General features: G+C 42.5%; 1 protein-coding gene across 4 annotated transcripts in view; it reads right to left on the bottom strand.

Annotated features, from left to right (window-relative positions):
- Positions 1 to 16,782, bottom strand: part of flna (filamin A, alpha (actin binding protein 280)) — a 72,447-nt gene that overhangs the window by 43,902 nt on the left and 11,763 nt on the right. For all 4 annotated transcript variants that reach the window (XM_078254217.1, XM_078254218.1, XM_078254214.1 and 1 more), the window contains exons 3-7: positions 4,340 to 4,591; positions 3,040 to 3,137; positions 1,508 to 1,655; positions 786 to 904; positions 592 to 669 (exon numbers count right to left, since the gene is read on the bottom strand). In XM_078254217.1, coding sequence (XP_078110343.1) covers positions 592 to 669; positions 786 to 904; positions 1,508 to 1,655; positions 3,040 to 3,137; positions 4,340 to 4,591 — 695 coding nt within the window. The remainder of the gene's footprint in view (positions 1 to 591; positions 670 to 785; positions 905 to 1,507; positions 1,656 to 3,039; positions 3,138 to 4,339; positions 4,592 to 16,782) is intronic.

Below are 16,782 nucleotides of genomic sequence, written 5' to 3'. Positions count from 1 at the left end.
TCTCAAAGGCAGAGCAGGATACCCAGGGCTCGGTTTACACCTATCACCATTTCTAGCCACTGGGGGACCATAGGCAGGCTGGGGGAACGCATATTAATGTTAAAAAACCTCATAAAGTGAAGTTTTCATGCCATGGGACCTTTAATCTTAATGTTCTACAAATGAGACAGAATAAGGCAGCTCTGCACAACAATTAAAAACAAAAAGTTAATTTTAGTTAATCCTTATTTGCATTGAAAACCGGTTGAAAAGCACTGGCACTGTCTTGTTTCCTCTTTTTGTTTTAAATAGGACTCAATTATTTTCATAGAACAATGTATCCTATAGGTTTCCTTATACTGTATGACAAATATGCAAAATATGCAAAGTAACTAGTAACTCCAGCTGTCAGGTAAACTTAGTGGACTAAATATTTCCTTGTGAGAGATGTGGTGGAGCAGAAGTAGCATAATATGGAAACACTTAAGTAAAGTTCAAGTGTCTCAAACTGTACTAAAGTACAGTACTTGAGTAAATGTACTCAGTTACTTTCCACTGTAAACAGTTCACAAGGCCCCAGAGAGTCATGTAAGATCAGAACTCTTAGCTTACCTTGTGCATGCCTGTGACTTTAGGGATGTAGAAGACGGAGTAGGTGCGGTTCTTATCATTGTTGGCTGTCACTTTAGCCTGGAGGAAATAGTTAGAAAAGTTAACAAGAGAGTATGCCACAAAAAAAGAAAGAAAAAAAAGGTAAATTATTTCCCATGGACCAAACAAACATCCCAAACTCCCCAGTGCCTCACCTCCTCTCTGTGTCCTGCAGGGTCCTCCACGTAAACCAGCACCTCTCCCATTCCTGCACTGATGGTCTCCACGGTGAACAGAGCCTTCTTCATCACAACATTACCAACAGGTTCGACACCTTTGGAAAGGAGAGTTTGGACAGTACATTAACATATGTGCCGTGCATAGATCATATAAGATCCTGTAGTGACACAAGAGGGCTGAAGATACTAGGGCTGGGAATCGTCACTGCTTTCATGCATCAATTTGATTCCCATTCACAAGGTCCTGATTCGATTTCTGATTCGATTCAATAAAAATCCGATATTCCGATATATCGGCCGATATATTTTTCTTTTAAAAATCCAGAAATGCGTAACAAAACAAACAGATTTCCCTAACATTAGTTATTTGTAGTTATCACTCACTAAAATAATATGATAATGCAGTTTAAAAATAAATGTGTTTGTTTTATTGTCACAACAGAACAGAGGAACAGCAAAATATATTAAAGTTCTGATAAATAAAATGTATAAAAATTAGGGCTGTCAAACGATTACTTTTTTTAAAATCGCGATTAATCGCATATTTTATCACATGATTAAAATTCTATTATTTTGCATTTCAGAACTGTTTTTAAGTACATATTAACAATGGAAAGCAATTCTTACCAGTGTATCTTGATTGGGAATCAACTGTGTGGGAATCAACTGTGTGTGTGTGTGTGTGTGTGTGTGTGTACCTGGCCCATAGGCGCGGGCCTTCTTGGGGTTGAGTTTGGGTCGTAGAGGTGCGCCAGGCTTCAGTTTTGCCTTGGGGAACTGGGACAGGTAGGTCATGACTGAGTGTTCGTCCACATTTGGGTCAACGATCTCTTCAGGGGTTATCACCTAAAAAGGCCAAGACAAGAAAAAGTGGTTTCCAAATTAAAAGGCAGTTTTTTGTTGTTAGCATAAGGTAGTTTTTCATTATATTACTATATATATATATATATATATATATATATATATATATATATATATATATATATATATATATATAGTGCTTGTTTAGTTACCATGGAGCTTTTGCTGAAGTGCTTGATTAGGTACCATAGAGACTCTTACCCACAAACATAGTAACATAGTTTTGTTTGTCGTCATTGTTGTGATTTAGTATTCAAAACCACATACCAGCCTCTTCCTCTGCTCAGAAAGTACCTGAGACAAACTTGCACGCAAACCGGCAGCCACACAGTCATCCAGACACACTTACTGTCTGCTTTTATAACCCACAGTGACAGTAGGGGAAGGGACAATGCCACTTTCTAAGCAGAAACAGAGCTGAAGGCGGAAACAGCAGCGACCACAGAGCCAACTGTCAGCACGCTATGCTGTGCCAGCTGCCAGCACTGTGCCAATTATGGCAACACAACGCCGTCAGACATTCAGAGCAACCCAACAACCAGCTACATACTGTAAGTTGAACTGGAAGAACGTGACTCGGGTCCTTCTACGGAGAAGACGTATCACACTGTTGGAGAAACACTCACGGTTGTACAGTGGCGTTACAGAGTGGAGCTTCTTAAACACAAATAATCTTTAAACCGACACATCTGACAACAGACCGGTTTAGTTTGGCATTTTATCAGCTTACTCAGAATTAACATTAAATCAGTGACAGCTAATATAACCTGGCGCCAGCAAAGTTTGTCATTTGAATCGGAGAAGGCGACGGTCGTCGGCGTTAAAAAATGAGAAGCGGCTACCTGATTGTTTTGTACATTGCTCTTTGTTAATGACAATTAGCGTTGTAGCTTAGTAAATCTGTGTATTTTGCCAACTCTTGTCAGGACTTACTGCCATATGCAACCTTTGTATGGAGTAAACCTTAAGTAGACACGTGTTTATTGCTCTAACGATACAGCCAGCTTCGACACCTTTTCTTGATGAAAGCAAAAAAGCCACACACAGACAGACAGACACAGAGAGAGAGACACACACACACACACACACACACACACACACACACACACACACAGTAGGTGCAGCTCTGATCTGCACCTACTGCCTGTCCTCAAGAGTCGGCATGCGGACGTGTATTTCTAAGTGCATTATAGGCAATCAAATAAAACTTTATATATTATAAAAGAAACAAATATGAGTACCTACTTAATAAAGAATATTAAACTGCAAAATTGTATTTGGTTTCTAAAATCGGTAAGAGAAAGAATTTGTATTTTTTCTCATTTCAAAAGAAGCTCTTAGGTCCGCTGTAAAAATGTATTTATTTTACCTGTGGGATGCCCAGCCAGTCGTCAGCTTGCTGCATGGCCTCCCGGGCGTTGTCCACTGGTTTGGTCTGATCCCACTGATCCCAGTCAGGACACAGACCTGCAGGAGAGAAAGCAGGCAAGTTGGACAAGAAGCAGTAGGGCAAAGCATATCATGACAATATAATGAGTTCACTGTATCCACACCTATGTAAGTTGAGTTTAGTTTATTTATGGAAGGGGACAGCGCAAATTAATAAAACACATGATTTCCCATGGGTTAAAAAAGCCAGAATTAGCCAAATATATGTTAGCTAATATATGCACAGTATGATGTATATATTGTGTTATTGTTCAGCAAAGAAAGAAGATGCTGCTCCACACACACACGGTCTTGCTAAGTGAATGCGAGAGAGGGAGCGTCGGGATCTAAGTAGCAACATTTTTGCTCACAGTTGTTGCGTGTCAGGAAGTGCCTTCACTATAAAATAGTGAAGCGGTATTTCTGTTGAATTAAGGGACATTTAAGTAGACGTGAACTTCACCTTACAAAGTGAGAGCTTCTTGTGTCTGTAAAATGATGTTGACTCCCAAAGTTACAGCCTTGACGCCGTCCCAGCTGATACAGTCAGAATGCAAAACACGCCCAATCTTTATTTGAAGGCGACTCGGCAGCAGTAATTAGGCGTTGGGTCATACCTACATCGGTCTCTGTGGCTCATCGAGATCTCTGCCCTTGAATGCATCCATTGGATGTTATGACGTTCCTTCACTATCACAGACGCATATGCTGGCAAAGAGTTGCCAGCAGTTTCTTTATCTCCTTGTTCAGAACTGACTCTCAGGTCTGAGGGGCTGTTATTTTTGGACACTGTTGGACATTTTTTTTTGCTGCAGGGAAATCCTTACCTCTGGCTCAAGGCTGTGGGTGATCCATAGGTATGCCAAACATCCTGAGCATGTACACAGAAACCTCCTTTACACCTCACCTTCGTTCACCTACATCCGTCCTCCCCTCGGGCTCCTCCTTTCCTCTCCTTTCCCTAATTTAACATGACCGTAATGGGAAGGTTCAGCACTCCCCCTCCTCTCCACTCTGTTCACCTCATCATCACCCCTGCCCTCCGTTTTTACTCTCACACAGATGGGAATTACGCACTAATGCTTTCCCTGACCTGAGAGCTGCAGCTGTCAATCACTGTTGCATGCAGACAGTTATGATGCTAAAAGATAGCTAGATAAAGGTTTCTAGCACTTCCTTGACTGGTGATAGTTATAGATCCTTTCCGTGACACACACACACACACACACACGCAAACACACCTGGAGCACAGCTGTCGACCAGGGCACCCAGGGCCCGGCCGGTCTGCCAGTCCCTGTGGAAGTTGGTGATAGGAAGCTCAGGCAGTTTGTTCTGGATCCATCCCAGCAGCCTCTGCTTGGGCGTCTTCTGCTTGCCATCATCAGTCTCCTCTTCCTCATCCCACATGGGCATGGAGATGGAGTAGTGCAGGATCAAGGTCCAGATCAGACCCAGGATCAGCTTCAGGTTCCCATCCACGATGGCTTTAGAGTCTGGAGTCCAGAGTAAGAGAGAGAGAGGGGGCAGATTTGAAGTCATGTTACCATGGTTTAACATTCATACAAACTTTAAAAAATGCAGATTGTTGTTATTATTACCTCCACCAAGGAGGGATTTTTTTGGCTCCGTTTGTCTGTTTGTTTGTTTGTCTGTCAGCAGGATTACGAAAAAAACTACTGGCGCGATTTTCATGAAACTTGGTGGAAGGAATGGGCCAAGGAAGAACCTATTACATTTTGGAGTGGATCCAAATCATGGGGCGGATACACAAATTATGTTTCACTTTCATTAACATTGCAAGATCGGGCTCGGCCACAGAGGTCTCTGGTAGGGCTGCTTGATTATGGAAAAAGTCATAATCACAATTCTTTTGGTCAATATTAAAATCACGTGTGGCCGGGTTGGCTCAGTGGGTAGAGCAGGCGCACATGTACAGAGAGGTTTATGCCTCGATGCAGAGGTCCAGGGTTCAAATCCGACCTGTGATGATTTCCTGCAAGTCTTCCTCCTCTCTCTCTCCCCTTTCTCACCTAGCTGTCCTGTCAAAAATTAAAGGCGTGACATGACACTGTAATGACACAGGAACCCTAAACTGTTTATGACACGTTCATGACAGTGTCATGTCACTCTTATGTAGATACCTTCAAGTAAAGTGTTACCAGATCTTTCTTTCCATTCAGAACACGAGATAAAATCGGCGTTTACTTGCAAAACATAATATGCAAAATAATCGTTTTTCTCAATTACTCGGTTTTGGTTATCATTAGGAGCCGAAATCTTAACGCGATTAAAATTCAGAATAATTGCACAGCCCCAGTCCGCGCTCTCTGAGCACCCTTCTAGTTGAGAAGTGTTTTAGTACAATGAAAAAAAAGGAGGCTGATGCGTCGAAGGCTGAAGGGAATTTGAACGTTTCCAAAGATCATTTTTAAAAACGCAGCCCTGCTTCAAAAGAGCAGAAAAGCACGAGAAACTGTTGATCTCAGTGTTTCAGAAGTTAGGATCTGGTGCTTCAGCTTCCAAATCTCCCTCAGGAGTGTCTCGCCTATCTGCGATCTAATGTATGGCTACGTCTTCAGGGAGGAGTGGGATGCATAGTTACAAATCATGGACCATGGATGGCCTGATCTGAGGAGAGATAGTGAGTTTATGTTGACTTCACACAAGGTACTTTATGGCCTTTTGTACAGATTTCAATCTGGCTTCAGGCACACCGCAACCCTGAGACTGCAGGGACTGAGTTTTTCTGAATACCAGTTTTGGTGCTGCTTGATCTTAGTGCAGCCTTTTTTCTTTTTTTAAATGTATTTTCTACATTAATATCAATTAAGTTTTGGATAATTCACTATTAGATTTAAACCCGGCCACTTACACAACAGTCCATATTGCAACAGAATGACACAACTAGCACATCTAGTAACATGTTTGGTTGTTAAAAACATGTGAGGCATTTAGTCTGTGTTCAGACAGAGCCACGCGCTCCACTGCAAGCAGAGGAGAAAGTGATGCAACCAGAAGCTAGCCCGGGCATGACAAAGAGAGAGAGACACACACACACACACACACACACACACACACACACACACTCAGTTGCGTAGGCGTGTTGCACAAGAAGCAATTGATCAGGAGGCTTGATTGCTCAGGTCCATCTTTCAGGGAAGGGTGGAGCAATGAGTTTGTGTGTCTCCTATCTGATGGTGATTAGAAGGTAGTTAAAAGGAAGAAATGTTCTGGTTCCTGTAAGGATTTGAGGCTAGGCGCCGATGGCTATCAAGGGTGTACGTACGGGGCCCGATAGTTTATTTCTAAACGTTGTTTAAATGCTTTAAGCAATTATTTAAAGAATTAGAAACTTTCAACATAATACCCAGTAACAGAGAGTCAGAGTGTGTTGTGGGCGGGACATTAAAGGTGCTCTCAGCGATGTTGGGTGACGTCACTTCTTGTTGACGGTCGAAGTATTTTCAAACAAAACTGAGGATAGCTCGCCCCTCCCTCCTCCTCATCCCGTCCCCTCCCCCTCCATTCCGTGCTTCCGCACACTAACCCCCAACCCCAAAAGTAGCTCACTTTTGAATTCATTAACTTTATTGGTTATCAGGCAAATAAAAACGCCGATATAGATAATCTGCAAACGGCCGATATTCCTTCCATCTCTACTACGGACTCAAACGAACCCGAGGAACAGTCAGGAGATTGGACATATTGGACCTTAGGGGGACATAGGGACATGTGTGAATCCCACCTCTGACAGCAGCTGTGTCCAGTCAGCAGTTTCTCTGTGATTTCGGATTTTTCAACACTCCGATAAGGGCGGCAGAGAGCATGAGAACAGAGAGGAGACCGAGTCTGAAAAACAACAAACATTTCTGGGACTATTAGGCTATTCTGAGTCCAGCGCTGCTTACATCGTTGTCCACTTAATTTCTTTTGTTATTGTTGTCTAGAGTGGAATAATTGTTGGCAGCAGCAGCTCAACTTCACCAAAAATAAGGTCCTGAATGGTTGTTTTTTTTTCTTAGAGGTTTTTTTTCATAAGAGGGCTGGGGCTGCAGTTGGGGGCTGGGGCTACTGAAAAGGTTGAATATTTAAGGCCTGCAGTGGGAGGGTCTGAAAGCGGTTAGGCCAAGACAGAGTTGGAGATGGATGGGGGTCCAAACCAAAAGGGGGGTTGGAATGCCATGCATGATGAAGATGAGGAGCAAGTCGGTCAGAAAACAAAGGCTGTTAAGACAAGGGCTGGGCAGCGTTCAAAAATCTTTAATACTTGATCCATCCATCTTCGTCCGCTTATCAGGGGGTCAGGTTGCGGGGGCAGCAGCTCCTTTGATACTTCTACTTTATACAATACTTTTTTTAGATACCAATTTTATAAAATCCATTTTACCAAAAAGAAATTACAACATCACGGCAAAAATCTTTATTTTTTATTTTTCAGCTCTTACTACATGAGCCTGTGCGTAGTTTTTTCCTGCCTGCCTCTACGACGTGTAGACAGCCAATCAGCAGCATTATTAGATCTTGGTAGAAGCATGCTGCATGCTTATTGGCTCACTGTCGCGGATGAGATTTATTCCTCTCAAAAGGTATTGAAATTTGGTAGTGAATGACGAGGCATTTTTTGATACTCGATAGTTGACTAAGGAGGCAATTCAGTCGGTGCCTAAAAAGAATCAAATTCAGTATCCAGCCCTATTTAATACGTGAAAAAAATCTAATCCAATGCACAGAGAAACCTGCATGCTTTACATCAGATGACTTTTGTTGTATCTTCTATGGAAGAACTGAATGTCCACAACATCTAAATACGTTTGCAAGTTTAATACAAGCTGGCGGGCATGACATCTTTACAAGTTACTTAAGTTACTTTCACATGTCTCTCGCTAGCAACAACTTCTTCGGTCCAACTTAGCTAGTGTTGTCATCCCGTCTGCAGAACATACTCTGATTCAGAAGTGTAGTAGCGCCTCTTTCTGGAACATCCCTTATTAGCAGATACCTTCCCAAACTGGGTAAGGAAATGAACTATTATTCTTAATAAGTAAATAAACGACAGAGCTTACAGATAAGCATTTCTTGTAACTTAATAATACAGTTAGGATACCACAACTTTAAATTAGAAGTTATTTGCCTCTGTGCAGAACTACAAGTGCGACAACCCAGCCCATCTCAGAGTGCTGCTCGTCTGAATTCGTGTTCCAACAGAGAGACGTGCACTCGAGCTGCCAACCCTGCAATGCATGATATGTCAGCTGCTCCCAGTGGAAAAATACATCCATCATCACCATGGGAACTTTGAGTGAGCTGGATCATTATAGGAGCAGAGTGCCAACTCAGTCCGCTCAGGAGTGATGATGGAAAGAAGATGAGGCGAACCAAGATGCAAGAGTCAGGGAAGTGTGATTGTAAAGAAGAGACAGAAAGCAGCAGAGAGGGAAGAAGAAATATAAATGTTGCCTAAAGACAGAAATTACACCGACAGCTCTAATTTATACTCCTAGTCAAGTCAAGTCAAGTCAATGTTATTTATATAACCCAATATCACACAACTGCCTCAAGGGGCTTTAGCAGATGGGAGGGGGTGTGCACGTGTACCACAGGTTGGTACTTGCATCAGGAATGTAGATCAGCTAAAGTAGGGGTGTGTCACATAGCAGCCTGTCATCCACCACAGCACAAACACAGCAGTTCTGGGCCAGGGACCATAACAGAACCAGAACAAGAGCAGAAAAGCCCACAGAGTTTGCTATTAAATGTTGAGTTTTCTCAGTTAATTGAATAATAATTTGTCAACAATAGTGAAAAACTGCCATCACAAGTTTTAATTTTTTAATTTTCAGGGTTGAAGCGACACCTTGCCTCCGCCTGAAGCTCCGTTACGGAGCAGCTGATGGTTTCAGGGCCTTACAGTTTTTTGGATCCAACAAATCTGTCCAGTCTGGGGCATCTAGGGCCGCCCCCTTTAAGTCGATGAATCGACTAATCATTCGTTTATTTAGTTGATTAGTCATTTTTTGTGCTTTTTTTCATGGCTTATTTATAATAAGAAACTTATGAGCACATTTCTGGTAAACACAAGATTTAAAGTGCTTTTGCATGGTTCTTTGTGGAGAAATTCAGTTTTATGCATCTGTCGTTTAAATAAACCATTTGATTAGTCAACAAAAACATAGGAGTGTCAGTTGTCTAAGACTTTCTTTAATCGAGGAATGCTTATATTATGTTAGGACATAAATTCCCACACAGATAAAACACATACACATCTGATAAAATGTGTATGTGTGTTGCTCTTTCATTCATGCCTCTCACACACAAAGCCACTAAACATGCAAGGAATCTGCCAGCATTCCCGGCAGACCACAGCGCACCAAGCCTGATGGAGCCCATATACGGACACAGACTGCCGCAGATCAGACTCCCCCTCTGCTGACTCATAAACCCCCCCCCTTATGTTGAGTGTGTGTGTGTGTGTGTGTGTGAGAGAGAGAGAGAGATATAGAGTCAACAGAGTTAGTGGAGATTACCGTATGGAGAGTGTGCGTGTCTGTGGTTGATGCACCATCTGCCCAAAAAAACTCCCATGACTCATCCATTCGGCTCGTTGCTGCTACCCCCCCCCCCTCCCCCTCAGTGGCATCGCTATGACATCATCGCAACCCCTGACCCACAGCCTGACCTGATCCCAGCATCTCAAGGAGGGAGAGGGGAGAAGGGAGAAAGAATGGAGAGGGGAAAGCACAGAGAAGGGCGACAGCATGGGGAAAGGCCCTGCACAATATTCAGGTTGCACTGCAACATCTGGTGCAAATTAGTCCCGAGATCTTGTAAAGGCGAAGGACAAAACAGCACAGCAGGCTCATCGTATCCTTATATTTATTCATGTATGATATATAGAGAGTGTTGTCCCCCGAAAAACGCTCCCAGACGTCGTTTGAACAAGCAGCAATTACAACTTGTATTTACGTTTCTGGTGGCTGCGCCCTCTAGTGGCTGTGGTAATTATGTCGGGAGCATAGCAGAAAGTAAGGTGACGAAATATACCGTAAGTGCACCAAATTTATTTGTAAGGAGGCAAGTTGTTTGTGGTGGCTAGGTCAAACAAAACACCGGACTTTCACCCTGGAGAGCAGGGTTCGAGTCCCGTTTGGAAATAAAAGCAAACGGCGAGTTTGATTTAACTTAACAAACGTCATGTTCAGCCTCACGTGCGTAACCTTCAAGAAGTGAAGTAACGTCTGCTTTTAACCCAAACCACAATCTTTTTTCTAAACTTAACTAAGTAGTTTTGGTGCCTAAACATAACCAAACTGCGACCATTTCACAATGTTAAAGACGTGTTTAAAATTGTGATCTTTACGTACAAAAAAAACGCTACCGACGTTCTTTTGTTCAGATAGGAGGTTTGTTTTTTTCTGACACCGCTAGGGGCTCTATTTTATGAAATGCTCCTGTGGGTCGTATTAGAGTGTAGGGAACAAATATCCCATATCGTCATATGGTTTGGAGGACTTTCTGGAATATAATAATATAATATAAAAAGCAACTGCAGGACTGTCAGGAGACAGATCCATCTACCAATACATGACCATGAAAATAATGTTATGCATTCCTGAAAAAAAAAAACATTGGCTGGTACATTATTATTGGATTTCGAAAACTATCGATATTGCCTCAAAATGCTTGATCAATTGGGCTATAGGTTTTGTAATAAAAATGTGTAACTGTATCCTGAAATGTAACCGGAACCTACATTTGAATTGCTTATATTTAAAAAAAAATATATATATAGCAAGTATAAAGTACATTTTCATTTCAGTAACTCTTGGGTTAAACTGTATTACTGATTACAACTGTGGTAAGCTAACTGGCAATTGTAATGGAATTCATTTTAATGTGGTCTACCCAACCATTTGCATTCCTCCAAGACTCTCCACACAACATTTGCCTTGAGCCTGTCATGTATAATGTACAGCACTGGGTGACTGGGACTGTCATGTCATACATACTGAACAACGTTACTTTTGGCAGACCTGTCAGAAATTAACATCAACTGTGCTAGGTCTAGCAGTCAAATGGTGACCACACACACACACACACACACACACACACACACACACACACGCCTGGAGGAGAGGGAGTGGTTGGAGTGACCAAACCCCCGGTCAGACAGAATATTCTGAAGAAATGTGTCTCTCACACACACACACACACACACGCACACGCTAAGGGACATGACAACATTTGCTTTACAACTGTGACATGAATCCAGCTTGTAGCCTCAAACATCCAAAAGCAGAAAATCATTGACCTGGAGCTCTCTTCTTTCCCTCCCTCCCACTTCTAAGTCCATGCAACAAACCACACTGGAGCTACTACACTTCCTCCTCTTCCTTTCTACTCCTTCCAGTCATCCTCCCTCCCTTCCCTCTCCTTCTCTTCACTCCCTCCGCTGGAAAAAGTTCCTTCTGGTTTTTTAGCCTTAAAAGGGCAGAAGAAAACTGGATCCTGGCAGCCCTCCCATTCCCTGGGCTCTGGTTACAGACGGAGGGAGGACAGGACAGGGGAGGGCGAGGGTAGGGGAGGGGAGGGGAAGGAAAGACAGAGGGGGGTGGAGGGCCAAGACAGAAAAGAGGAAAAAAAAATAAAAAGAAAAAAGAAAAAAAAAGGCAGGGAAAAGTGCTGTGTGGGACATTTTTAAAGGCCGCACTGACAATAGCACCCGCTGAGGATGGGCTGAGATATGTTACAGATTGATGAATAAAATGAGAAGAATGAAGTTTGAAGGGATAGGCAAAGAAAGAAAAATTTAAAATATATGGAAAACCAGGAGCGGCAAGTAGGGACAGGCTAATAAGACTGTGGAGGTGAGAGGAGGACACAAGCATCGCAGAAAAATGCTAAATGAGGGAGTTTAATAAACACCAGAAGGCTTAAATCAACTGCTTTGTTTCCTGGAAACATCTGAGTACTATGATCAACCAGAAGAGCAGAGTTTGGGTCTGTGGGTAATTGATAGCTCTTGGGCTGGCAAAAATGATTCAGGTCTGGAAAAGTAGATCCCCAACAGACGTGTTTCTGGCACAGGAACCCACATAGCCAGGCTGTGTCGATTTGTAGGTAAAATCCAGTAACATGACAGTAAGCACAGCGCAAACAACTGGCAGCATCCGGTGCAGTTTTTTTTTTTTACATTACAGGATATGGTGTCATTGCAGTTTATATGCATATAAGGGGACATTTTTATTTAAATATCTCATTAACAACTGCAGAACTTTGTGAGTAAGCTGAATAATATGTTGCTTTGTGTCTGCTTGTTCAGTCTGAACATGAGGCATGGGGTGGCTGGGGAATGTTTCCAACTCTGATGTAATGCAATAGCCTGAATACCACTGTACTGAATGAGAACGCGCACGCTGCTAATCCTCAGTATCCACTTGATCAGTCCCCCTTTCGCTGTGCAGACAGGAAGTTATGTGAACGATAATGAGCTGGCAGGAAGTGCTCTATTTTGACCAAACTGTGTGGCTCAACTCTCCGTTATCTCGCTCTCGTGCAAACATTCCTCTTTGCCCTTCGCCACTCACTCACTTTTTATCTTGTTTCTGAAACCGTAAGATTAAATTTGATGCTGTATGATGACATCCCTAACACAAGTAGGCAGTGGCGATACCCGGTCCTGATCTATACAGTGAGGCTATTGAAAAGTATTAACAATCAGAAATGTTGCCATACCATTTATACCAGCTCTGGTTGTGAGCAATATTATCATTAATGACCTGGACTGCTGTACAGCAACATTTAATATTAATATTATACAAGGTTTCTGTGTCAATGTGATGACGTGACTTGATCTGTCTGGTATTTCATTCATTCTCACTTACATAGATTGTGCTGAACAAGACAAGCAGTGAAGTGTAGATGGAGTTGGGATTTGGTTTTTAGATGGTGCACGGTTGCTTTCGCGGTCGCCACCCAGATTCGTTACTGCGATTCTCGCTTGATCTTGTGATTATCGCAAGAATCCGGCTGCCGTGCAAGGTAAGTAAGTAAGTAAGTAAGTAAGTAAGTAAGTAAGTAAGTAAGCCACTGGCTGCCTCTGCTGCTGATATACGCCTTTTTTAATCTTAGTACAAAGCTAAATAGCTGGGCGGCGGCTACCTTGGTGTTCTGTATTTTCTGGGTTAAAATGTGGCTCTTCTAAATTTCTTGAACAAAAACGCGTACAATTGAATATCAAGTTCATTTGCAGATGGTATCTTCCAGAGAGAGAAGTCAGGCAATCACTCAATCAAGTGTATTTGTTACATGAAATTGAACTTGGAACAATTCCAGGGAAATTAAATCCTATCAGCTCCTTCGATTTATGCATGACACCCACTCAGTACAGGGTTTCCCTCAGTGTTCTGCAAGCCTGGTGGCCCACCGGTCCTAGGTTGCCCCCTCAACAGGCCTAAACCACTGGGAATTATCTTTTAATGTATTTTAAAGATGTTTTTTAAACTACAGTTACAGTGGGGCGGCTCAGTTGAAAACTTAGATGTAGTCATATTTTCAAATCTCCAGTTAGCTTTTAGCACTGCCTTAATGTACGACCTTATGGAATTTGTCTCACAGCTTTTTTAAATTCTCAATTTCACCCATCCGTCCATGATTCTGTTATCGCAGAAACTATCGGGCTCTACATTAATGCTTCCATCAGTCTGTGACTGGCCCCAGCCGGGCCCTCGTCGAAAAAAGACACATGCCACCGGACTAAACAACTTTTCTGGGGGAAACCCTGCAGTAAGTCAATGCAGACAGACGCAGTCATAGTGAATCAGAGCCATCCCGACACCCCACCCTACACACAATCCATCACAATTGCAACACACCCAGTTAGCCTGCAGGTAAAACCTCACTGTTTTGGGTTCAGGGTTTTGTTACTACAGTCTTACTTGGTCTGGTATGTAACTATTTAATTTATAATAAGTCATATTAGGTAACTAATATAACTGAGTTAGCATGCAAACTGTATTCCTCTTTTTGCTTGTGCTATTACTACATTACCTATTAGCGTGTCACAGAAGAAAATGTATATAAACATATATATAAAGGGGGTGTGTTTTCTTCTCGTTTTACAGCATTGGAATGCTAATCTGTGACATGCTAACACATAGCCTAGCCGTTGCCTCGAGTATAGAACGGTTATAATTTAAGCAAACTGACTCGGTTTTGTCACAGTAATATCTAAAGTTGGCTAACATTAGCCATCATAAGCTCCTGACCATACCACACAAGGTTATCATCAAAACCACAGAGTACTGAAATGAGCCTACTGTAATGAGGTTGTATTAATTAGGAATTGCATTTTTCAATTGTAAAAGGAATTATTGCATCAGTAATATAACACATTGCATTATGATTTAACGACGTAACAGGAGACAGCCCGGCTGTTGCCACAAAGAAGTCTGTCTCAACCTGCTTGTCTCTGCTCCCATGCAAAGCCAGGAGAGAAGCCAGGTACAAAGTTACACCACAGCTCTGATTGTTGCACATCCTGCCTGTGGATGACAGGAAGAGTTTGGCACAATCGCTGCCATCTAACTATTTCGACAAACTCCACACAGGCTCAGTCAAGTACAGATAAAAACGGGTTTTGAAGGGTTTTAAAAACTGGGCTGGGTGGGACATGGGTGTGATGAGCACAGTAGAATATGCACAAAAGCTGTCTCTAGACATGCATTATGATGAACTCACTAAACTCTTGATTTAAAAAAGAAATCCTATAAATAGCCAGACCATTGCACATCACATGGACACATAATGAGACATAATGGAGAGCCTAGCCTGTTTGAACAGTGCTACCGTCAGTGTCTCTGTTACTCCACTGCCAACTACAGGAGATTGCATCCCTGCCAATCTTTAATTGCGTTCTTGGCCGACATGCAAGTTCTCCCCTGGATTTATAAGCAATCATGTGTGTGCTGCCGTGACCAGATCATGTGGGATTTAGTCAAAACTGCAGAAAGAGAGAATACCTATTGGGTTGAAACGTCATTACAGCGAACACTAAACTGCAGTCTGTGCTGGGAAAGCGAGGCGAGTGAGTGTATACTGCAGGGTAGAGCTGAGTTTGTTAACTGTTGAAATTCTCTAACTTCACATGCTGCTGAAAGATCCAACATAGGCTACAACCACATTGCTAAATTTTTCATTCTTAAGTGGCGTTTTGAGACAAAAACGACCTCCGTCCACACAAGAGTTTTAGCTCCAGTAGCAGAACTAATCTCCGTTCATATTTACACGTCCGACAACGCAAATCACATGACCATTCGCATACACTGGACACGTGTGTGCCGGTGTAATCAGGAAGCAGATTGTCTGACGTTTCTCTGCGGTTGAAAATCATAGATGTATTGAAAAATGCTTGAAAATGCTTTGTAGAAAGAACAACAATGGCTAAAAGTAAGGCCAGGGATTTACTAGCTTGGTCCGACAACAAGGTTGAACGGATACTGAAAGGTACGTAAGCCTACCTAACCGATAAGACTGACTGACGTTCGTCATCGTTTCCAAAAAGGTCTCCGTTTGTGCCCATCTAGACTACAACGCAACCCTGGAGTTTTCAAACCAAAACGGGGGCAGCAGTGTTTCCAAATGTCTCCGTTTTAAGGTCGTGACACACCAACCACACGGCCGACCCTCGGCAGAAAAGGCAGTTGGACTGATCAGCCTCCCCGAGTTGGTAAAAAAAAGTGCCTCGGAAGGCACCAAAGCTGTATTGTCGCCCAAAAATGAAAACCGGCTGATTGGACGAACACGTCACGTGGGTCTGGTTTCTCTGGAAATTCAAAGCCAGACTGTCATGGCGGCTCGTTCAGAATACAATCTCATATTGTATTAAAATAGTTCACTGAAACGTGTTTCTGAAAATATTTTAAGAGAGAAATAGGCCGTGCAGTTGCTGAATCTGTCTTCATTTCAGATCGACAAAGGTCAGTTTAAAAGACTTTCGTCAGATTTTGAAAGACTGTTGTCACGCTCATCCCGTTCCTCGTTTCCGGGTTAGCACTCTACCAATCAGATGGGTCATTTGAGTCCGACTGCCTGCAGTGCCCGCCTTCCAATTACACATGTCAAATCGGCCAAAATGAAGGCCGACGGCCAAATATGCTAATGCCAAATATGGAGGGACCTTCGTTTGGTTTTGGGGACCCAAACCGACTCTGAGCTGGCTTTCTTCCTATTGGACAGGTAGGCTCACAGTAATAATAAATTGTGATATTGTGGTTTTAGCAGTTTTGGTTCGATGTCCAGGATGTTTGCTCATGTATACGGAGTGCTAGCAAAAGGATGCTGACTGCAGTTTACTTAAACATCCACCGGTGTCATTATTAACAAGGGTTTTCTAAAAATTCAACATAGTACCTTTAAAACTATAGTTTGACGTTGTGAGAAACTTGTTTATTTGCGTTCTTGCCAAGAGTTCGATGAGAAGATTGAATGCTTCACTTTTTCTTTAAAGCTACATTGTGTAAGAATTTCTCCCATCTAGCGGTGAAATTGTATATGACAACCAAATGAATATTACTTTCTAGCCCTTCCTCCTACGGTGGCTGAACCCGAAATTGGCTCTCTCCATTGTTTACACGCAGCCGTTCTAGCCACTCCAATATTAACTTTGGTCTTGTTGCTTTGCCGGTCG

The sequence above is a fragment of the Sander vitreus genome, chromosome 7 (assembly GCF_031162955.1).
Source record: "Sander vitreus isolate 19-12246 chromosome 7, sanVit1, whole genome shotgun sequence".
Classification (NCBI taxonomy): domain Eukaryota; kingdom Metazoa; phylum Chordata; class Actinopteri; order Perciformes; family Percidae; genus Sander; species Sander vitreus.
This window is presented reverse-complemented; position numbering and strand designations above follow the sequence as displayed.